The following is a 23871-nucleotide window of genomic DNA, read 5'->3' on the forward strand; positions in this document are numbered from 1 at the left end:
TCCAGGGGGCGTACAAGGTTTTTATAGAAAGTGTTGACGTAAAAACTTCAAAAAGGCCTCACTCGATTGGAAATTGAAAGGGTTAGTGCCTTTTTTAATAGTTGAAAGTAATTGGAGGACAACTGACCCCCCTCTCACGCCCACCATTTCCCCAAACACATGCAATCAAAATTTTGAGATATACATTTTGTTCAACCTAGTTAAAAGTTCTAGAAATTAGGTCTTTGAGGATGATAACCCCCTCAGAGCCTTCAGGGCAAGGGTTGTAAGTTACGCCCTGGGGGCATATAAGGTTTCTATAAAAAGCGTCGCCGTAGAAACTTCCAAAAAAGCTTATTTGATTGTAAATTGAAAGGGCTAGTACCCTTTTTAATAGTCGAAAGTGATCGGAAAGCAATTAACCCCCCTCTCACGACCACCATTGCCCCAAACACATCCAATTAAATTTTGAGATTGGCATATTCTTCAACGTAGTTTAAAGTTCTGGAAATTATGTCTTTGAGGAGGACAAACCCCCCAAACCCCTCAGGGCTAGGGTTGAAGTTATGCCCTGGGGGCATATAAGGTTTTTATAGAAAGCGTTTTCGTTTAAACTTTAAAAAGGGCTCATTCGATTGGAAATTGAAAGGGCTATAGCTCTTTTTAATAGTCGAAAGAGATTACAGGGCAACTAACCCCCCTCTCACGCCCACCATTTCTCCTAACACATCCCATCAAAATTTTTAGATAGTCATTTTGTTCAACGTAGTTGAAAGTTCTGGAAATTAGGTCTTTGAGAATGACAACCCCTTCCCCAAGCCTTCAAGCCAATGGTTGTAAGTTATGCCCTGGGTGCATATAAGGTTTTTTACAGAAAATGTTATCGTAAAAACTTCAAAAAGGGTTGATTCGATTGGAAATTGAAAGAGCTAGTGCCCTTTTTAATAGGCTAGTCGAAACTGATTGAAGGGCAACTAACCCCCCTCTCACGCCCACCATTTCCCCAAACCCATCCAATCAAAATTTAGAAACAGCCATTTTTTCAACGTAGTTGAAAGTTTTGTATATTATGTCTTTGAGGATGATAAACCCCCCAAACCCCTCAAGACAAGGGTTGTAAGTTACGCCCTGGGGGCCTATAAAGTTTTTATAGAGAGTGTTGTCATAAAAACTTCGAAAAGTGCTCATTCAATGGGAAATTGAAAGGGCTAGTGCCCTTTTTTAATAGTCAAAAGTGATTGGAGGAAAACTAACACACCTCCCATGACCACCATTTCCCCAAACACATCCAATAATAATTTTTAGATAGCCATTTTGTCTAACGTAGTTGAAAAGTCGAGGAATTATGTCTTTGAGGATGACCCTCCCTCCACACTCCTCGGCAAAAGGGTTGTAAGTTATGCCCTGGGGGCACATAAGGTTTTTATTGGAAAAGTTGTCGTAGATACTTCAAAAAGGGCTCATTCGATTGGAAATTGAAAGGACTAGTGCTCTTTTTATCTAAATTTCCCTATTGTTCGACTTATTGTTTATGAAAGTGATTGTAGGGCAATTAAACCTCCTCTCACGCCCACCCTTTCGCCAAACACATCCAATCAAAATTTTGAGATAGCCATATATTTATGGCTATCGCAAGAGGTTTAAAAAAACCTCTTTTCCATAGCATTCAAGAGGTAAAGATCTTAGTACTTTTTTTTAGTGATTTCGGCAGTTTCTTTTTCTCGTTAAAATTAGTCAAATATTACTTGTAAATTGTACAAGCAAGTCAGAAACTAGTAGCCAAGTTACTAGTTTTCTAATGCAGCCACTAATCCTCTCCTTGAATGTTATCAATTATATTTACTCAAGTTCAATCTATATATACATATATATATAATATATATATATATATATATATATATATATATATATATATATATATATATATATATATATATTGAAAAAAATTTTTGAGTATCTTCCTCCGCTAAGTTTTCCAGAGCCAAAGTTTTCCCATTTGAAGTAACTGTAAGGGGCAGGTTTATTTTTCAGTATAATTTAAATAAAACATGTTACAGTCAGCATAACTAAAATAAAACATTCCAGTTTTTGAACTTTTTTAATAGTCGAAAGTGACTGGAGGACAACTAAAGCCCCTCTCACGTCCACCATTTCCTCAAACACATCCAATCAAAATTTTGAGATAGACATTTTGTTCAACGTAGTTGGAAGTTCTGGAAATTAGGTCTTTGCCAGCGTTGTCGTAGAAACTTCAAAAAGGACTCATTCGATTAGAAATTGAGAGGGCTATTGCCCATATTAATAGTCGAAAGTAATCGGAAGGAGAATCGCCCCCCCCCACGCCCATCATTTCTCCAAACATTTCTGATGAACATTTTAATATGGCCATTTGGTTCAACGTAGTTGAAAGTATGGAAATTATGTTTTTGAGAATGACAACCCACCCCCCATAGTTCTCAAGACAAGGGTCGTAAGTTATGCCATTGAGGCATATAAGGATTTTATAGAAAGTTTTGTCGTAGAAGCTTCAAAAAGGGCTCAATCGATTGGAAATTGAGAAGACTAGTACCTTTTTTATTAGTCGAAGGTGATCAGAGGGCAAATTCCCCCCCCCTCCCCCAAACCCATCATTTCCCCAAACACATCCCATCAAAATTGTGACATAACCATTTTTTTCAGCCCATCAGAACGGTTTGGGAATTATGTCTTAGAAGATAACAAATCCCCCCAGCCCAAAGGGCAAGGGTTGTAAGTTATGTCCTGGGGACATATAGGGGTTTTATAGAAAGTTTGGCCATATAAACTTTGGAGGGGGCTCATTAGATTGGTAATAATACGCTCTAGTGTTCTTTGTCAGATCCAAAGTGATCAGAGGGTCTGGAAATTTCGTTCCAATCAATTTCTTTCTAAGAGTTCAAAGATACTTTCTAAGAATTTTCAAATTAGAAGATTAAAAAAAAAAATCTTTTAAATGTTTTCACTTTTATACCTTTAAGAAATGAAAAATTAATTAAGATTTTAAGGAATAAATATCAGAATATGCATATTAAACTCACAATGCACATGTTTTTCAGTAAATCCATTTGAATTTTTTCAAAAGTACAAATTATTTTCTGGCTTTTAGAAAGCTTAACGTTTAGAACCCTACTCAGATTAATTTCTGCTCGTTTTGAGTTTAAATTACTTCAATTTCTATTTGTTATGGGTTTCATCTATTTATCGATACTGATTATTGGTAATGGTATGCTTAGGAGATTACTCTATTCTATTTTTGTTCATTTTTGGTTTAATGGAGTTCTTTACTTTTTTTTTAAAAACTTATTTTGTGCAAAAAGTCTTTTTGATCAATCCGCAACCACATCGAACTGGGATTCGAACGGACTAAATCACAATTTTGGTCAAGTATGTTAGCGCGACGTTTAGACAGATACATGGCAAAATAGCGTTTATTATGCAAACAGACTTCATTCATTGGACCGTTAAAAGGCTTTTCACACTTTCCACAAGGAATACCAGATCCCAGGAGCATATGGAGCAGCTACTTACTCAGTGTTTTCAGACCAACTAGGGACTTTAGATCTGACATGGACTTTTATGATTGAAACAGCCTTTTTTCTGAATTATGCATCATGTGAATCAGCTCACTTGTATTACCTCCAGTAAATCCAGCATAACCTGCTTCTTTGACATGGGTAATGACTGACTTCTTGTAGTAGCTGAAATGGCATTTTAATCTTGTCGAGTATATCATCACAGACTGACTGAAGTAAACTAACACCTGTTTTATGCCATTCGGATCTACAAAACCACTTTTTTCCTTGACATGGGCACGGACACGACCCCAAAATTTGTATGTATTGAAAATTGGAAAATAATCAGACCTTAATGTCAATCATAACTTTAGTGATTGCTTCAGCATTTGTTTGTGTAGAAACCAGGAAGAAATCTAGACAAGAGGTCGAGCCCGACTTTGGAATGTAAGTGAAGTGGATATCATTTTTACATACGGTGCTCGAGATCCTTACACGAACAAAGAAGTATCCGAGCTCTAGGGTTAGAATGATTGTTAAGCTTTCCACCAAGAATTAATTACAGTGCATCCGGAACTAAGGCACTGGAGATATATTTATTAAATTTGCTATAAGCCGTTCTGAATTTCCTATCAGACTTTTCATCTTAATAATCAGTTGGCAAGTAAAAAGAATTATACAATTGTGCAATCAATCTTCACTGTAACGAAACTAACCGTGGAGGCATAGGCTATAAGCATGAGGTCAGTTTTTACTAAAAATACAACGCCATCAGATGGAAGGCCTCAAGTAAACCAAGCCCGTCTTTCGAGAGAAAATGCTCTTGTAAACAGTCAATACATTCAAAGACCACACTTGCTATACATGACGTATGAAACAAAGAGAAGAAAGGACATAATAAACGAAAAATAAAATCAAATAGATAGACGATTAAAAAAAGTAAAACAGGAAAACAGGGAGCCCGTCCCCCTTGATTCAGGTACTCCGGCAATTGAAAAGAAAACTTTCACAATATTACCATACATCTCGAAACTCAGCGACAAACTTGGAAAATTAAAAAAAAAACATAATCTCTTTTTTTCTTTCAAAACTTAAAAAAAACAACTCTTTTTTCAATTCGGGAGAGGATAAAACCAACCCTATACTGGGCAGTGATGTCTACAGAGTCCCATGTTCAAGAGGGAAGTTTTACATTGGTAGACCCATCAACAACTGAGGGAACGATTACATGAACACAAAACTTCAATAGACAAGTCCCTGAGGTTTGAAAATAAAAATTACAACTTTTATTCTGCTTTGGACCTCCATATTTTTGAAAACTCTGATCATTTAGTTCTTTTTGAAGAGGCAGAATATCAACAGTAAATGGCCTACCACAACCTTTTACAGAGGCAATTGATATAAAAAATATATAAATAAAATTTGCTATATACAGAGATATAGGAGATATTTCTTTAAGCCCAATTTATAATAAATTAATATTAAAAGATTCAATCAATATTTTCCCCCGTCTAATTTAAGACAACCTGTCCGCATATCTAATGAGATTCGAAGTTGCAGGTAGGCAAATCTATTGCTAAGCAAAGAATATTTGTCCAATCCAGTAGGTGAATTGTCCTTCAATGATTCGGGCTGTTTTTTTTATTCAGTGTATGTTCTCTTCTTGTAGAGTCCACTTCAAAAGGTTAGATCTTGTCTTTGTTTATTTCTGAGCACTGAGGACGACTTGGCGGAGGTCCCTGTCAAAATATTTACTTGTACTCGTTTTCACAGTTTACTACTGGCTGACAAAATCCTCGTTTTTTCTCATCTATTTTATTTTTCATTTATTATATCCTTTCTTCTCTTTGTTTCATACGTCTTGTAAACAGATAATATTGAAACTATGCAATAACTCTTCTAGAAGAAATTAATAAGTTAGAACACTACCATCAATGTTCCAAGAAAGAATTCAAATAATGGAATCTGTCATTTATTCAGTAAAGCCTGCACGACTGGACACTTAAACGGATATGAAGGGTTGTCAGCTACGCCAAATCAGTTATACTTCATAGCGTTCTTATACGGAGTGTCTTTAGTTTTCAGATGATCGCTCGAATATTGTGTGCATTTGGGAGCATTTTTACAAATCTTGGCGATATGACATGACATGACATGGCAGCATTACTTCGGCAGGAACTTGAAATCACTAATATGTAAGAGCGCAATAACACCCATAATTTCGTTGCCTTTTGGTCATCTAGTACAGGTGAAAGGTTAAGAACTAATACAGTGATTTCTATCTGGATTCTAGTAATGGTCCATTTTCTTTACCTTTTCTTTATGTTTAATATTCACTTCTATGGTATTTGCTTCTATAAGTTGGCAAGTTAATGTTTTCCCATTCTCATTGATTAGTTCAATTCTTTTCCTGTTTTGTTAAATGATAGTCCATCTAAATTGTTTTTTTTTTTTTAGCGTTCCATGCAGTAGTTCAATCACTAGAGTGTGTAGTTAATACTTAACCATAAATTTGGAAAAGGGGGGCATAATTTGGATGGATTTCACAAGTTAGCTATTGGAAAAACTCAGCTAATTTATTTCCACAATTCATTATGCACTTGAATATTGCTGCAGCTGTGTGCATTTTTATTTTTTTTTCTTTCTGTGATTTTAAGATTTTATACTTTTTTGGTCTGTTTTTCTTCTGTGATTTTTTTTTGTCCTTGTTTCTCATTCCAACAGCTTCACGCTCAGTTTATAAATAAAACAAGTGGGTGTTTTTTTTTTTTTTTGCCGACAACATTATTTCTTAACGGCTATACCGACTACACTGTTTGATGTTGCATACAAAAATGTATGTTTCAAAAATGTATGTTTTCCTTTCCTTTATAACACAGATTTTTAAGCCTTTCAGGGGATGTTTATGTTAATGTATTACTTTATAATTCAGTTTAAAGTTGATCTTATTTTTATCAAAGCTTATTACTTCTTATGCACACTTTTCTCATTACTTATGGTCCCTTCATACTATGCCGGACAACCATTCACACTAGCAAAGATTCAGACTTACGTTACGTAATATAATATTACAGCGCCAATTCCATCCGTAACATAGGCAGCGCTAAGTAAAATCGAGCTCTAATTAAGAGTTTGCTCTGCGTAGGTGTATATTGCGTTATAAAAAGTCAATATAGTGGCAAAAAAATTAAGTTTCTGAATGAATAATCAATAAGTTCTGAAGCTAGTATAAGAGGAAAAACAAATTGCTCAGGAAGACATATTTTAGGTTGATTTTTTTTTTCATAGAAATGTTACAATGAGGTTTTTTCTGCTTTAACCAAAAGATGCAGATTCAAAGACTACTTCGGATGTAAATAGAAAACTATACAATGCCAGCACGAGGCCACAGCGATGTTTCAAGAGAAGTTTACTTCAGTTGCATAAGATAATTTGCTGTAAATCATATTAACCCCTTTCAGTCACGATTTTTTTAATTTGACTATTAACTTTTCTTTTATTCCTAACTTTTTTCATGAAGATTTACTTTTTCCATCGAAAAAGCTAATAGACAGGTCAGACCTTGTCCTTGGGTACCATTTGAATACAGAAAATTATACAAAGCAATTATGTACTTGTTAAGGGAGTAAAAAGAGTTGGCATCATGTGTATTAGATCTGATGATGGAGTGGATTAGAGATAGAGTATCAGCTAAACTTAAGCTTTATAAAAAAAAAATGTAAGCAGTTATAGCAACCATTTAGTTGCAATTAAATAGTCCGACTTTCAAATGCTCCCTGAATTTAGTATCAATGAACCTGATTAGCTCAGTTTTGTATGCTCACAGTGAAATTCCTTAAAAACAAGGGCCCTAAAATATCAGAAAAAAATGTTTGTCTTTCAAAACTAATAATTTCTTAGATGGCAATTGGATTAAAATAAAGCTAAAATATGCTTAACAAGCTTTCCATAATTGAGGATATTAAATATTAAAAATCACAAAATTTCTTGTCACACAGGATTGGAACACTATGATCTAAACAAGCAGGGCTGGAAAAAGGGCAATTGGAACGATTTGGCCCGATCGGGCCCCACGTTTGAATGGATTCCATGCCGCTATCAAAATGAAAAATTGATTTTCGAAATTGTGAAATGTTCTTAACAATTCCAGTAAGCGTTGCTTCTGGAGAGAGATCATTTTAAATGGTAAAACCAACAGAAAAACTATGTGATATCAACAATAAATCAGGATAGACTAAATAGTTTACGAGCAATCTTGTTGACTGAAATTGAAGACACAAGGAAGGCATTTTCAGCAGTTTCATAACATCTAGGGGACACAAACATAAATTAACACTAGCAAAAATGAGTACAAAAAAGAACAAAAGAGGAAAAAACCATAAGCTCAAAATGAATAAACTGGACCATCAAATGAGACAAGATCAAGAAAACAACCTTAGAAATGTAAACATGTGATGGGTGATAATGAACAACCTAGACCATCAAAAGTGACAAGACCAATCCAAGCAACTAAGGCAAAAGGCACTGAAAAAATGTCTGAAGCAATGATAAGCGAAAATAAAGATCAAAGAGAATATGTAGTTAAAATGTTAGGGAAACTAAAAAGTTTTTCCTTATGATCCTGGGGTTTCAAATACTTAAAAAAAAACTTACCCCATGATCTTCTGACAGAGCAATTATCCAAGCAAAACATCATTTTCATATCCTGAAATATAAAATTCAATATATGATATGGAATCAAAATGCGATACGGTCACTAATTAGTCGATGAGGATGATCCAAATTATTATCTATATGTCAAGATTATCGATATATTTTGAAATAAAGAAGTACAGAACTTGTTTTTTCTATAAATTAACAGGCTTGATGAAAAAGGGAAGGGTGGGAGATTAGAAACCTAAAAAGTGAGCTAAAATGGCCAAGTTTCCCTGGGCTTAAGATCAGGAGAGATAATTTCAAGAGACCCATGTTTCTTCCACAATAGGTACACAAAGATTGGTAGGAATTTAAAAACTGCAAAAAGTGCATTAAAATGTTCATATTTACTCTAACATGTTGTTCTGAAAGGTTTTTGAACAAAAACTTCCACTGGTCCTCTTGAGTGCAAGCATACACTCCATCACATACAGGGAAAAAGAGAAGGCACAACCTTAGATAAGTTTTAACAAAAAAAAATTTACATACGGTAACTAATTATATTTTGGCTACAATTCTATCCTGGAGAATTACAAATTTTCAAGCAAAAAACGTTATTTTTGACAATCTTAATTCCAATGCCTTTAATCAAGTCAATATCTATTATTTTTAAATGAAAATTTTTCAATGTCTACCCTAGTTTCCTTGAAAAACAATAACAAATCTTCACATATTATCAACATTATTTGAGATAGAGTACAAGCAGGAAAAGGCAAGAGTCAAGAATACAAAATTACAAAATACCATTTGAGAATACTCCCTTTCTGAGATTATTCTATCAGCCTTAGAGGAATGTATAATGGTCTATCCAGCCCTCTCCACTTGATATTGTCAGTTTAATAGTCTTAAGGTTTTTATCATAGGCATGGATAACATTTCGTATAGGGTTCCAGAGTCACTAGAAGTATATTTCCAATTTATATATTGTTGTGGCTGCACAAAAAATCAGGATTCATATTTTGTGCAGAAATATTGAAAGGTCTAATAATTATGCCTTTGGGGCTTCCATCATTCCCATAGCCACAAGGGCAATGGCTATGAATTATGTAAATTACCCCTTGTTCTAAAATAGGTTTTAGTAGAAAAAGTGGCCATGTTTGGTCTTGGTTGCTGAATCAGCTAGGAAATCTTAGGGATTGTTTGGAAGGCCAAGATTCCTGGAATTTCCCAAGATTATACTTAAGAAATAACACATGTGTGAAAGCAAATCAAAAGATGTTATCTGCTCCAAATTTTTAAATTATCTGCAATGTATTTGTAATGACTTTTAGGAAGTGTTGGTGGGGTGGGTCAAGTGGATCTTCAATTTGGACTTGAGCAAGTGGGTAGAGGTAAACCAAAAGACATTATATGCAGCCTATACTACACTTGAATATCCTATCAGCAATATCCTGGCAATGGCTTGAGTGATGAGTTGAAACGTCCAAGTATTATTAGAAAAAGGAAAGAGGGGCAATGGGACTTTTCATTTTATGCAGGGGGGGGGAATAATCGAATTTTGTTTCTTATTCCTCCAAATGTTTTTGACAATAAAATTCTATGTAACTTATATTCTATAGACACATAAGCAATAAAAATTAAGACACTATCCATTGCAAGATTATCAAATAGGCAGATCTTCAATATCACAGGAACACCTTGGGGTAGTCAAACTTTCAAACTTTATGGATTGTTGAGGAGGGGGCATGTGGACCTTAAACTATGACTTGGGCAAGTGGGTAAGTTATCTGAGCTATACATCCAAGGTTATCAAAATTCTACATCTGCACATCTTGGAGGATGATGTTGAAACGTTCAGGTAGTGTAGGAGATGAAAGGTGTTAAGGTGACTTCAAATTTTTAATGGGATGAGAAGCTTCAAAATATTTTGTCTCCAGTCATCCTAACCACTTTTGCAGTTCAAGGCATTATGGAACTTAGAATGTATTCACTCTAATGTATTCTTGCTATTCATAGTTGAGTAGCAAGGTAAAAAAACATCATGTGATGCCAGCTTATCAGAATAGTGCATCTTCAACATCTTGGGAATGCCTTGAGAGATCAAGTTAAAACTTTTAGAATTTTATTTTTGAGGGAAGAAGTGGCATATAAACTGCAAATTTTAACTTGGGGGAACAGGCAAAGAAAAGCTAAATATATTCACCAAAGTTGCTAAAATTTTTGGTACTTTAACCCCCTTTGGTAATTGGAAAATCAAGTTGAAACTTTCAGGGAATTCTTTTTTTGGGGGGAAGGGCGTATAAACTGCAAATTTTAACTTGGGAGAGCAGGCAAAGAAAGGCCTGTTCCCCCAAGGGAGCATATTAATCAAATCAAGCCCTTTGGTAATTGAATCCAGACTCAGTTTGGAGTACCAGCCAAGTTTGCAGATTCACACCATTGACTCCAAGCCAAAGGATTGGTAACATGAGGAATCAAACCCCTACCCAAGGGGACATTGGATTGCAAGTCCAGCCTGTCATCCATTCAGATAAGGTGAACTGCTCAAGGAAAATACTAGAAATCCTATGTCTCCAAGATTTACTCACAATTAAACCGAAGTAATGAGAAGAACAATCAGTAGAGAGGCAAACCAAAAGACACTGAGTGGTACAGGGTTATCAAAATAGAGTATCTACAATATCTCTGGAATGCTTTGGAGTATTCAGTTGAAACTTTGAAGAGTGTTGGGAGGGCCAATTAGACCTCAATTTCAACTTGAATAAGGTATAAGGTTTGACTTAATCATGTTTCCTCTGATACACATAAATATTTTGTACTACAATATTATGGTAACAATAACATATCCATAGTTAAGTAGCAAGGTAGATCAAAATATACAGAGTGTTGTCAGATGATAAATAAAACTGTAAGTAATATCCTGGGAACATCTGTTGAGATCAGACTGGAACTTTCAGGAAGTATGGGGATCAAGTTTTAACTTGGGGGAAAGGGGCTGAGGGAAATGGCCTAGTAAACATTTATTCTAACAATTTTAACATTTTCATTCTTAAGCAGAGCAAACTGAAAAACTTTACAAATATCCCTAATATAAACTAATTATAAAACCATATCAATTAGAAACAACCAAAAGTCAATCTAAAAAAAAATTTTTGAAAAAAGAAAGTTTTTCAAAGAAAAGTAAAGAGCCCAAAACAACCAGGAACTTGTGGTTACTTTAAGTTTGACTTGACTATTCATATGCTGCTGAAATTTAGGTAGGTACAGGCTTGTTATCTATGAAATCTTTTAAACCCTAGAAATAGGAAAAGGGTACAGATAGTAACTTGACAACATCCTCCCCTAGAATGGTTTACATCTATCTTAGTGGTTCCTCAAAAGGACACCTGCTAATAAAATAAAATTAGTAACCTTAGATTCCATATTTTATGTTGTTTTCAAAAATCATATTGATATTTCTGACAATTCATGTCAACATTGCCCTCCTGATGGTCCCTAATTGATACATTTCTCCATTGTTTTGCATATCATGGTGTGTTGTATTCCTTTGCAAACAGGTACCTAGCTGCATTTTTGATCGGTCAAAAGCTTTTGGTTTATCTGACTGCAAAAGAATTTAAGATCTTTCTGATTAAAATATTATTTAAAAATGTAGGTATTAACATATGAAAGTAAGTAAGTAGAAATTATGACAGCACTAGAACCTTAAGGTCCAAACTGGTAGCACTGATCTCTATTTTGTGGCCCTTCAGCCAGGAAGTACAATGGGGGGTTGGGGGATATTCATCCTGTACTTTCACATACCTTTCCTGCTTACCTTCCCTAGATTTACCCAGGTACTGATTTAGAGCTGGGTAAACTCTGGCTGAACTTACAGAGTCACACTACTGACCTCCATCCCAAACCAAATAGCTGACCAAGCCAGGAATCAAACTCATTCCCCTTGGACAAAGGATACAAAAGATGCTAATTTGATTATCTGAAACATACTGCATATTGTAAAGTAAGAATTTTATATGTTTTTCTTTTAATTTTGTATACAGTATATCCCTATATCTGGAGCTATCAAGGGAAGTGGGGTGCATTATCAAAAAGCAAATATGACAATTGGAAAAAAAGATAAAATAAGGAATGTAATAGCAATAGTGTTATTTTTCTGAAGTATTATCTTTTGCAGAACCATTAATACTGTTAGCTAGGCTACACAGGGTATAATTTGGAAAGTGGGGTCATTCCTAAAATTGTTATTAACCTAGTATGGCTAGCCTACTTTCCATGACAGCCAAAAGCCCCTAAACTGGACATTTATCATTGTATTCACTGTAAAGCTATTTACGAAAGTTTAATATTTATAACACAAAGTTTGTGCAAATTAGAGGATTGGGTCATTTGAGGGTGGGGGGTTTACAGGGTAAGGCAGATACTTCAAAAGACCTTTCAGATACCTATTTTAGACTTGAGAAAGATTTCTAAAAGTTTAATTTACCTAGCTCAATACCTTTCCAAGGTAGCAAAAAGCCCTATACCTAGAACTTTAATTTTACTAGAAAGAAAATTATATATAAAATCTAAATGTAAACTATATTTTTTCAGTCTAACTTCCACCCTATACTATGCTCAATTATAGTTTAGTGGTTGAACCCCTGGTCTCAAAAGAAAACAGTACACATTCTAAAAACTACTTTAGGAAATACTAAAACATCAACTTATATATTCCTAAAAGTGTCTCACTTTAATTTAACCATCTTACCCCCCCCCTAATGATGTGCAAATATACACCCAAAATTATATATTCTACAGGAATTCTATGCATGCCTATTTTCTTCAAATTAATTTAACAATAAACAGGCAACATCAATGACACTAAGCAATGGGAGATTTCAGGTTAGGAAAATGAAACTCTCAGTAATGAATCCAGGGCCAAAAATATACTCTGGGAAGGGGTTTCTAAGCTTCTATGTTAACCCTCTTCTGATTTTGAAGTCTTAGAAATTTGCCTTCTTAACAGGTTTGTATCTATTGAAATCTTGACAAAACAAAATTTTGCCTTAATTTTCAGTTATCAGTTTCTTTTTCTCTGGTTTTAGTTCTGAAAATGCAATTTGTTGTCTGAGTAGAGTTCTCAGCCATATCAATATTTTTTTTTCTATATTTAGGAAATGTATTTGTAGTTCTTTGGAACCTCATAGCCTAAATTAGGATTAAGCAAAGTTGTGAAGCTGAAAACAGCTTTCTTGTGCCCTTTCCTAGATAGTGAAAAGTAGCTCAACTAGAATTTTGCAAAATTCATGGAGAAAATATAATATTTAGCCCACTATATAGGCTTAGGCCTATTTGCAGTAGAATAAGGATAATGTATAATATAGGCTACAACAAGTAGTCTAAGTATTTAGTAAAGCAGTTTACAAAATTTTACACTCTTTCCTTCTGGGGGAGCCAAGCACTATTGTTTGAGCTTTTACATTTCTGCAGAACTAGCCTAATGTCTGGCCCCCACAAGGACAGATTGGGATTTTAATAAGCTATCCTAGCCTAGTGGTATAACAACCCTGAGTTAAAAGTGGGGTCAATATCTACAAAATCATATTATTCAGTTAGGACAAAAGTGAATGCACCATTCAATGCCTTTTTTTATGCTGATTACAAATATAATAGGCTAAGCATTTCTATGAGAAATGAGTTTCAGCCCCCTCCCCCCTATATAGGCCAATTCAGGGTTCGGTTAGATTGGGTTTGGTATAGCCTATATAGGGGGGGGGGGCTGAAATTCATTTCCGATAGAAATGCTTATTAATTTCGTAATCAGCATAAAAAAAGGCATCGAATGGTGTATTCACTTTATTCCTAACTCAAAAATATGATTTCGTAGATATTGACCAAAAGTGGTATAGCATCACTTCAGTTAAAATGGTTACAAATTCAGATGGGGTATGATTTGAGTTATACGTTCTAATTTAATATATTTTCTTTTCCCTCAGCATTTCTCCCTGCCACAGAAATTTAAAAACCTTGCCTACTTTTCTTTAATGGTGACTTCACATTAACCTCAAACTCCGGATGATATTAGCGACTAATCACGCAGTATTCTGTTTTTCCTTGAAAAACAAAAGAACATAGTCATTTTAAAAACAGAATAGAAACATGTATGGGTAATAGACAAAAAGGATATTATCTTATCATCCCTTTTTCTCACAGAGAGGGGGGGGGGCAAGGGTCAGCCTGCATTGGCCGCCAGATCGAAGGTGATGCTGGCTTGTGAGAAACTTTTTGATCTCGTCAAATAAAATTTGAACTCTAATTCTCCAGCTCCAGAACCTATCAACGCTTATAAGTAGAGAGTAGGTGTTGCTTCGGTCAGGGACCAATAGGAATAGAAGACGGGCGGGTGGGATGACATGGGGAAGGTGCCTTCCCTTTGAAACGTATACATGCAATCTTACTGTTATTTAGTTGTTTCATGTATTTGTTTCAGTCTCTTCCAAGGTGTTTAGGCACGAGAAGGTAGCCAAATCTGAGAACTTCCAAGAGGTGGTTGCAAGGGCGGATCCAGGATTTTTTTTTGGGGGGGGGGTTACTAATTTTTGATTCAGTTTTCGACTAATTTTACTGATTTTTACCTAGGTTTTACTAATTTTCGACTTATTTTCGACTCGGTCAAAAATTTCGGGGGGGGGGGGGGATCAAACCGGGTAACCCTCCCCCCCCATGGATGCGGCCTTGGGTGGTTGCAATTTCATGACGACACCTGTGGAAAGCGCCATCTTGAGTTTTGAATACAAAAAGCAATGCGTTTGTGTGGTACTGCAAAGTAATTGTATTTCGGTACATATTTAGTACAACACATCTTTTATTTATTTTTCATTTGAAAAATTTAATATTAATATAGTGCTTTGAATATCAATAGTAGCTTAGAATATTGATAAACCTATAATATAATATTGCAATTATAGCACTAAGTTGCGACTTTAATATGATTGTGAATCGTGTGGCTGAAATGGGCCAGAGTTAAAAAAAAATAACTAGAAAGGTGCTTATTATTTTTGTTTCTTCTCTTCTCGATTTTGCTCATTTCCTGGCAAACCGAAAATTTAAAAAATAAATTATAGTCAGTTTTGTTTAGAAGGGAAGATCCCGTAAAGTTATTAGAAAATGTTAATCTTATAAGGTGCAAACTCGTCTTTTTGTAGTACTTTCACATTGTTTGCAAGGTTGCTATATTTGTTTTGGATTTATATATGTGTACTGATAAATTTAAAGCCAAGACTTTGTTTTTATACTTCTTGAAGGAGTCAACAATATTTCAAATTGCACGGTTCAAGCACTATTCAGTGGACAAAAAAGCTCATTTTCGTCATGTCTGCGGTTTGATATCGTAGAAATTATGTACAAGATAATTATTTTAAGAGCATTATGAAAATTATTTACTGGACTATCATTTTTTTTTCGTACACACTCGGAAGAGCAAAGAATAGAGGTTGAAAAAAAAAATTAACACCAATAGCTTATATACTATAAAGCACTCTGTTGTAACTGTTACTAACCGTATTCCTGCTATTAGCCACATTATCTATTGTTATTGATACCACAAAAGTTTTTTTCTGCTATACACGAACACATCCTACGAGATGTCTATCCAAACGTAGAAATCCCGTTGAATATTTATTTAACTATGCATGTATCAGTTGCTTCTAACGAAAAAAGCATCAGCAAATTGAAGTTAATTAAAAACTATCTTAAATTCAAGACAGCCGAACAATGCTTTACAAACCTGATTATAATCCACATAGAGCATGATATGGCTTCCAAGATTCATATTAATGCATGATAAAGACACTTACTTCAAGAAAAGCACGTAAAGTTAAGTTTTAGGTTACAGGATAAAATTGAAAGTACACAATATAAATTTTATGGAACCAATAAAATGCTGTTACGTAGATTCTTAAAGATTTTTTTTTAACCTTGTTATGCATTATAAGGATTTAAATAGAATAAAATATTAATTATTGTAAAATAATTGAATAAATATACAATAAATAAATATGTTCTTTAAAGAAGTAAAATAGCTATAATATGAAATCTATAATGAGCTTGTTGATCGGGGGAACCGATTGTCATTGTTACTCCGGATTCCAACAGGTCTAGATCCGTTCCTAACTGCAGATGGGTACAAACGCAAAATTACAGACGTCAGCCTCCGGTAAGGGTTCATTTTCAACGAAAAATCGACTTTTGAAAAGAGTGACTAAGTGCTTCTATAGAAAATTTCACATTTCAACTGCATAGTTAGCGCTCACACATAACCAAAGCCAAAATGAAACTTGATCAGCAATTTCTATATCAAACAGTTCGTGGTAACGAACTCTAAATAAGGAGCGACCCGGCTCAATAGTCACCGAAACTCTAAGAAACGGTATTTTTATACCAATAGATATATCAAAAGAATTTGACTTTTATGCAGATTTTAAATATATAAGTTTCATAAAGTTTAATTTGCTCATCAAAGATTACGAGCCTGAAAAAATTTGCCTTATTTCTGAAAAAAAGAGGGAACACCCCCTAAAATTCATAGAATCTTATTGAAAATTACACCAACAGATTCAGCGTATCAGAGAACCCTAATGTAGAGGTTTCAAGCTCCTATCTGCAAAAATGTAGAAGAAAGATCGCGGATGCGTGTTATTTTTTTCCAGGGGTGATATTATCGACCCAGTGGGCCTAGAACATCGGGAGTGAGCTCGTTCTAATGGAATTAAAAGCTCTAGTGCCCTATTTAAGTCACCAAAAAAATTGGAGGGTAACTAGGCCCCCTCCCACGCCACTTTTTCTCCAAAAGCTTCCGATCAAAATTCTGAGATTGCTATTTTGTTCAACATAGTTGAAAGGCCTAATAACAATGTCTTTGGAGATAACATGACTTCCCACAGCCCACAGGGAAAGGTTTTTAAATTATAAAATTTGCGTATTGTTTGAAATTTCTTTATATGGCAGACCCTCTACCTGCAGATCCCAGTGATTTTTATGAAATGTTTTGTGCGACGAAGAATTTTTTATGCACAAGTCTTTAAATGCGATTGATTTTTCAATGTGATAAGAATATTCTTCTTTTAAAACTAAAATAGAGAGGTTTTTTGGTAGGCCAATCCAAATTCAATAGATTTTTGTAAAATCCTTTAATTAACGATATGCCAAAATAGTCATGTACTTTTTGATGTACCATAAGCACCACTAGTGGAGATAGACATACATGAAATTTGATCCCACTTAGAAAAACTTCAATATTTGATCCCTTTCAAAAAACTTCAATCTGCAGATGACGTTGATATGACGAGGATGTAGAAATTGATTAATCAGTCTAAAATTTTAACTTAAGAGATGAACCTTTGCCCCTAATCTTTGGGGTTTGTTTCTACCCCAAAAGCCTTATTATATGATATTTAGACTATTTTGAATAGAATGGCTATCTCAAAATTTTTATTAGATACATTTCGGGATAGTACGACGTGTGTGTGTGAGGGTGGCGGGGTAGCTGCCCTCAGATCACTTTGACTCTTGAAAAGGGCACTAGAGCGTCTGATAACCAATCCAATGAGCCCTCTCCGGAGTTTATATGACCACACTTTCTATAAAAAACTTTATGTGCCCCCAGGGCATAACTTATAACCGTTGCCCTGAGGGCTGGGGGGATTTTTTATCCTCAAAGACATAATTTACAGACCTTTCAAATATGTTGAACAAAATGGCTATCTCACAATTTTGAATGGAAGTGTTTGGGGAAATGATGGGCGTGGGGGTGGGGAGGAGGTATTTGCCTTCCGATTACTTTCGACTATTAAAAAGGGCACTAGTCCTCTCAATTTTCAATCGAATGAACCCTTTTTGATGTTTTTACGACAAAGCTTTCTATAAAAACCTTATATGCCCCCAGGGCATAACTTACAACCTTAGCCCTGAGGGCTGTAGGGGTTGTCATATTCGAAAACATAATTTCCAGACCCTTGAACTATGTTCAACAAAATGGCTATATCAAAATGTTGATTGGAAGTGTTTGGGGAAATGACGGGCGTGGGAGGCATTTGCCCTCCAATCGCTTTTGACTATTGATAAGGGAACTAGCCCTCACAATTCCTAATTGAATGAGCCCTTTTTCAAGTTTCTATGACAACGAAGTTTCTATAAAAACCTCATATACCCTCAGGAAATAGCTTAGACCCTTGCCCTGAGGGGTGGGGGGGTTAGCCATCCTCAAAGACAAAATTTCCAGAACCTTCAACTACGTTGAACAAAATGGATATCTCAAAATTTTGATTGGATGTGTATGGGGAAATGGTGGGCGTGAGATGGGGGTTAGTTGCCCTCCAATAACTTTCGACTATTAAAAAGGGCACTAGCCCTTTCAATTTCCAATCAAATTATCCCTTTTTGAAGTTATGACAACACTTTCTATAAAAACCTTATTTGCCTCCAGGACATAACTTACAACCCTTGCCCTAAGGGTCGTGGGGGGGGTTGTTTCATCCTCAAAGACCTAATTTCCAGATCGTTAAGCTACGTTTAGCAAAATGGTTTTTTCAGAATTTTGATTGAATGTGTTTGGGGAAATGGTGGCCTTGAGAGGGGGTTAATTGCCCTCCAATCCCTTTCAATTATTAAAAAGGACACTAGCCCTTTCAATTCTCAATCGAATGAGCCCTTTTTGAAGTTTCTACAATGACGCTTTCTATATAACCTTATATGCCCCCAGGGCATAACTTACAAACCATGCCCTGAGGGCTGCGGGGGTTGTCATCCTCAAAGACATAATTTCCAGAACTTTATACTCCATAGAACAAAATGGCTATCTCAAAATTTTGTTTGGATATGTTTGGGGAAATCGTGGGTGTTCGTAGTGCTAGCTACCACTGGCACCACTTATTGGGGTGTAAGTACTGGTTTCGCCACTTATTGATGCAAAAATGGCGCAAAGAGTTGCTATGCCCCTTACTCGAAGGGGAGAACCCCTTGTCGGCCCAAATATTAGTGGGATTCCCGCTCTTACCCCAACGGTTCTACAAATATCGGGTTTGGTACTACCCTATTTACAGTATATCCAGTCCCAGGGTATAATAACGTACTCAATCGATCCGAGAGCCACTTTCTATGGCTGAATGTACCGGCCTTGGGTTAAGACTCGAAAATCTCTTAGCCCTCTCCGCGGAGGTACTAACCCTCCCTGTTAATATAATAACGACGGTACCTAGTAGCTCTATTCCTACCCTGCCTGGGTTACGGAAACTAGTACACAGTTTGTAGAAAATACCTTACTTGTATTCTTCCAAAAGGGTCAGAAATAACAATAGAAATATCCTTCCCCAATCGGGGTCAAAACACAGACTCTTTCCCCAAACAGGGTCAAAACATAGACTAAGAAATAATAATAATCTTTACACAGCTGTTCATATGGGTGGACCTCCGCTTGGCCCAGCCAATCAGCTACATCCCCATTCAAACCCAATTCTAACTCTTAGATTTATTTTTCAATGACTCCCAAACCAGGAAGTATAAAAATAAACTTGACTCAAAGCTTCCCTCTTGCAAAACCACTATCGCTTAGTAACGAGAATTTAACCTGTCTTCTGAAATTATAGTATAAGCAAATGTAATTAAGAAAACGAAAACAGGTCATTTATCTGAAAGGAAAAGAAACAGGGGAGGAACCCCAACACCTCACCCCGTAAGATAAATGACCATCCACGCGCTACCTTGGTCCACCCTTACAAACATTAACACTTAACTTCAACTTTATAAAATCTATTTGCCTTCTCTCTTCCACCTGTGTCTGTGCTGCTACTTCCACCGCTTGGCACTGGAACGGTCGTCCTCGACACTTCTCTACTGTAGGACCACCATGGTCTAAATCATATAGCATCCGCATTAATGTTTGAAAGTTGAAATCTTAAAGATTCATTGAAAATGATTGTGTGCAGCACAATCAAAAACAAAAAATTCTCTCGCTCTCACTAATTTACATTTGAGATGATTAGAGAATCACTTTCTGGCACTTATGATGATGCAAACCATCGTGAAGAATTGGCTACATCGGCAGCTCAATTTTCATATGTGGAAACAACCTCACATCTCAAAAAGTAAATTGCCCCTTGGCATAATTTCATATAATATAAGGCCAAAAATGAAAAAGCCTGTGACAACGATAGGGGTACAGGGAAATGAATTAAAATTTTGAGCAAACCATGAATCGCTTTTCTCTGTGTCCCATCCCCTAAAATAATTGAATGAATAATGCTTGGCAATGAGGGATGAAAATAATATTGAAGACTGGAAAGACAAGGCTCCAGTAAAGGGATCACAACTTGTCCGCCAGTTGTGCATTGAGGAAAAGGGCTATCTTTCACGTCCTCCCGCAGGGGATCTTCCCCAAGGGACTCCTCCTCCTCATAAAGAAAAAAACCCTCTTTTGAGCTGATCAGACAAATATCAGATTCCTTTCCAGGTTTTTTCAATCCGTATTGACCTTCAATATTTCCCAACTTTCCCCCAACCCGTTGTAGGTCATTCATCTCTCTTGTGTAACCATCTTCTTTTATTCCCCATGGGTCTTTGACCTCTTTTTCCCCCTTATTATTTCTGTTTTCAAGGCACAGCCCATCCAACATTTTTTTATTTTTCGCCACTGCAGGCTGAATCTCCAAATGTTGTTTCTTTTCTACACTTTTCTTTTCATCTCTACTTTTCTCAATTCTGTCATTCTCGCAAAATACTAAATCATCATGAAATCTGAATTGGACTCCAGTGTCCTCCTTCTTTGACTGCATAACTTCATTGTAGCTCCGTTTAATATCTATTTTCTCTCTTTTAGTCTTCTTTATTCTTACCGCAGAAACAAATAGTTCGTTATCAAATGGGAACTGAATTCCGACATTTAGTTTTTCATATTGTACTAAAATTTCTCGATTTTTACGAGGAAAAGCGCGTACAATAAATTTCGTCTCCTTATTCTCTGGTACAATCAGCGCTTCATTTTGGCCTGTACTTGTTAGCGTCTCATATTCATTAAAAGTGTTTTCAAGTTTACCATTTTCTGGAAATTTTCCAGTAAAATCATTTTCGCGCGGCTTATTTTCAATATTTCGTGGGCTTTTTACTTCCGCATCCCATTTTTGTGGATTATCAACATTTTGAACACGTGTATCAAATATTTCATTTTTCCGACAGGGTGGCACAGCCTCCCCATTTGTTTTATGGGCCGGTTCATCTCCCTCTGTAGTTAGCGAAGTATCATGTTTTCCCGTAAAAGTGTTTAATGTCTGGTAATTTTCTTTTTCTCGCGATTGATTCTTAGACAAATTATTATGACTATCTGACAGCCTAGAAGTTGGTTGTAATAAAATCTCACTTTATAAAATTCCCCAGCGGGCTTTGATTAGGCCTATCATGGTTCTTTTAAACTCTTCCTTTTTTTCTCTAGCTATTCTTCCTTCCTCCATGAAATTTAATATTCGTTGTGCCATTTCTATTCGAGTGCTTTTTCGCGAGCCTCTGCTGGATCTAAATTCACTACTGCTCCTTCTATTCGGACTACTTTGTTTTTGTCTGTGATTATTTCTTCTTAATTCATTTTCTGAATCTGTTTGTTCTATATCCGTATTGTCTCTTTCTTCATAGGCTACTCTATCCTTTCCGTCTTCTTTTCTATTCTTTATAATTTCATCTTTCTCAGTATGCATTTTTTCTTATATTCTCGGTGCTCTCTCTCAAAGGCCTCCATATTTGCATTTCTTTCTATTTTCTTACTTTTTCTATGGGCTTCATTCGCCCTTCTCGGTCTTGAGTTCATCTTATCACTGTCCGACATTATTTCAAAATTCCATTTGTCCTTATTTCTTCTTAATTCCTTTTCTGAATTCATTTGTTCCATATTTGTACTATCTCTATCCCGCAACTCCCCTTCATTTGGCACAGCCTCTGAGGGATGAGTTCGTCTTGTTTTTTCATATATTATTTCTTCTTTGTTTATTCATACCCTCTCATTTTACCGCGTATACTTCTTTCCGATTATATTATCTCTTATTCAATTAGTCAATCTTGGTAAGTTAAAAAACTGTCACGCAAAAATTATGGTACGCAATTACTATTGTGAATTATCAGCTCCGTGTAATGAGATTCAACAATTTTTCAAATAACCGGAATGTCTAGACTTCATTAGGGAATAACGACTTCTTTCACAACAAGCAGTTTTACGTGAGTGAATTATATCTCCGAAAAACGAATTAACAGGGGTTGGACGAGAAAATAATCAGAAAAACCATGCGAATATTCCACTAGTGAATTAGCTGGACTAAACTCAAACAGGGGAACTACCCTGCAAAACAAATCACGTATCCTTCCTGGATACTCGTATTTCAAATATAATCTCCTCCTGGGCAGATTACTCAATAGGACAGGTGCCTCTCACCTTCCTTGTCCAATATGCGCACAAACTGGCAAATTCTCCTAATTTGCCGTCCTCAATACTCTTATAACCTTCGTCACTGAAGATTATCTCTAGGCCCGCCAATTCACTCAAATAATAACCCAACTTTCAACGTTTTCTTATCTGTCCTTAAACCCTGTAATACTTTTAAATACGGAGATTCCCCCACTGTAGACTCAACTCATTAATTTCACGTTATTCTTTTTTATTTTTGTCTAACAAGGCCCACAGCCCATTATAGACTTTCATAATTTTATTAATTAAATGTGTAATTTTGTCTTTTTATATGTCACCCCAATAGGCTACTTTCTAGGCTAAATTACTTGTCTCTTCGAAAGCGCGGAATTCTTTTATTATCAACGCTGTTAATAATTCCTGTTCTTGCTGCCACCAATGTACGTAGTGCTAGCTACCGCTGGTACCACTTATTGGGGTGTAAGTACGGGTGTTGCCACTTATTGATGCAAAAATGGCGCAAAGGGTTGCTATGCCACTTACTCGAGAACCCCTTGTCGGCCCAAATATTAGTGGGATTCCCGCTCTTACCCCAACGGTTCTGCAAATATCGGGTTTGGTACTACCCTATTTAAAGTATACCCTGTCCCAGGGTACGATAACGCGGTTGAGTGGTCAAATGGCCACTTTCTAAAGCCAAATGTACCCGCCTTGGGTTACGGCTAGAAAATCTCTTAACTCTCTCCTTGGAGGTAACAAACCTCCCTGTCAATATAATAATGACGGTACCTCGTAGATCTATTCCTACCCTGCCTGGGTTACGGAAACTAGTACACAGTTTGTAGAAAATACCTTACTTGTATTCTTCCAAAAGGGTCACATATATCGACAGAAATATCCTTCCCCAATCGGGGTCAAAATGCAGACTCCTTTCCCAAACGAGGTCAAAACGACTAAAAAATAATAATAATCTTAACACAACTGTTCATACGGGTGGACCTTTGCTTAGCCCAGCCAATTAGCTACATCTTCATTCAAACTCAGTTCTAAATCTTAGATTTATCTTTCAATGACTCCCAAACCAGGAAGTATAAAAATAAACTTGATTCAAAGCTTACCTATTGCAAAAGCATTATCGCTTAGTAACGGGAATTTAACCTGTCTTTTGAAATTATACTACAAGCAAATGTAATTAAGAAAAGGAAAACAGGTCATTTATCTGAAAGGAAAAGAAAGAGGGGTGGAACCCCAACAGGGGTTAATTACTCTCCACTCATTTTCGACAATCAAAAAGGGTACTAGCCC

The 23871-nt window shown here is 35.9% G+C and overlaps 1 protein-coding gene across 1 annotated transcript in view; it reads right to left on the reverse strand.

Moving 5' to 3' along the window:
* LOC148944530 (TBC1 domain family member 2B-like) overlaps positions 1 to 15957 on the reverse strand; it is a 79932-nt gene extending 63975 nt beyond the window's left edge. The window contains exons 1-2 of the mRNA XM_089099951.1: positions 15913 to 15957; positions 8163 to 8214 (exon numbers count right to left, since the gene is read on the reverse strand). Coding sequence (XP_088956077.1) covers positions 8163 to 8214; positions 15913 to 15957 — 97 coding nt within the window. The remainder of the gene's footprint in view (positions 1 to 8162; positions 8215 to 15912) is intronic.
* Positions 15958 to 23871: the final 7914 nt, after the last annotated feature.

Source organism: Artemia sp. Qi Xiang Cuo, chromosome 14 (assembly GCF_049724085.1).
Source record: "Artemia sp. Qi Xiang Cuo chromosome 14, ASM4972408v1, whole genome shotgun sequence".
NCBI classification, from domain to species: Eukaryota; Metazoa; Arthropoda; class Branchiopoda; order Anostraca; family Artemiidae; genus Artemia; species Artemia sp. Qi Xiang Cuo.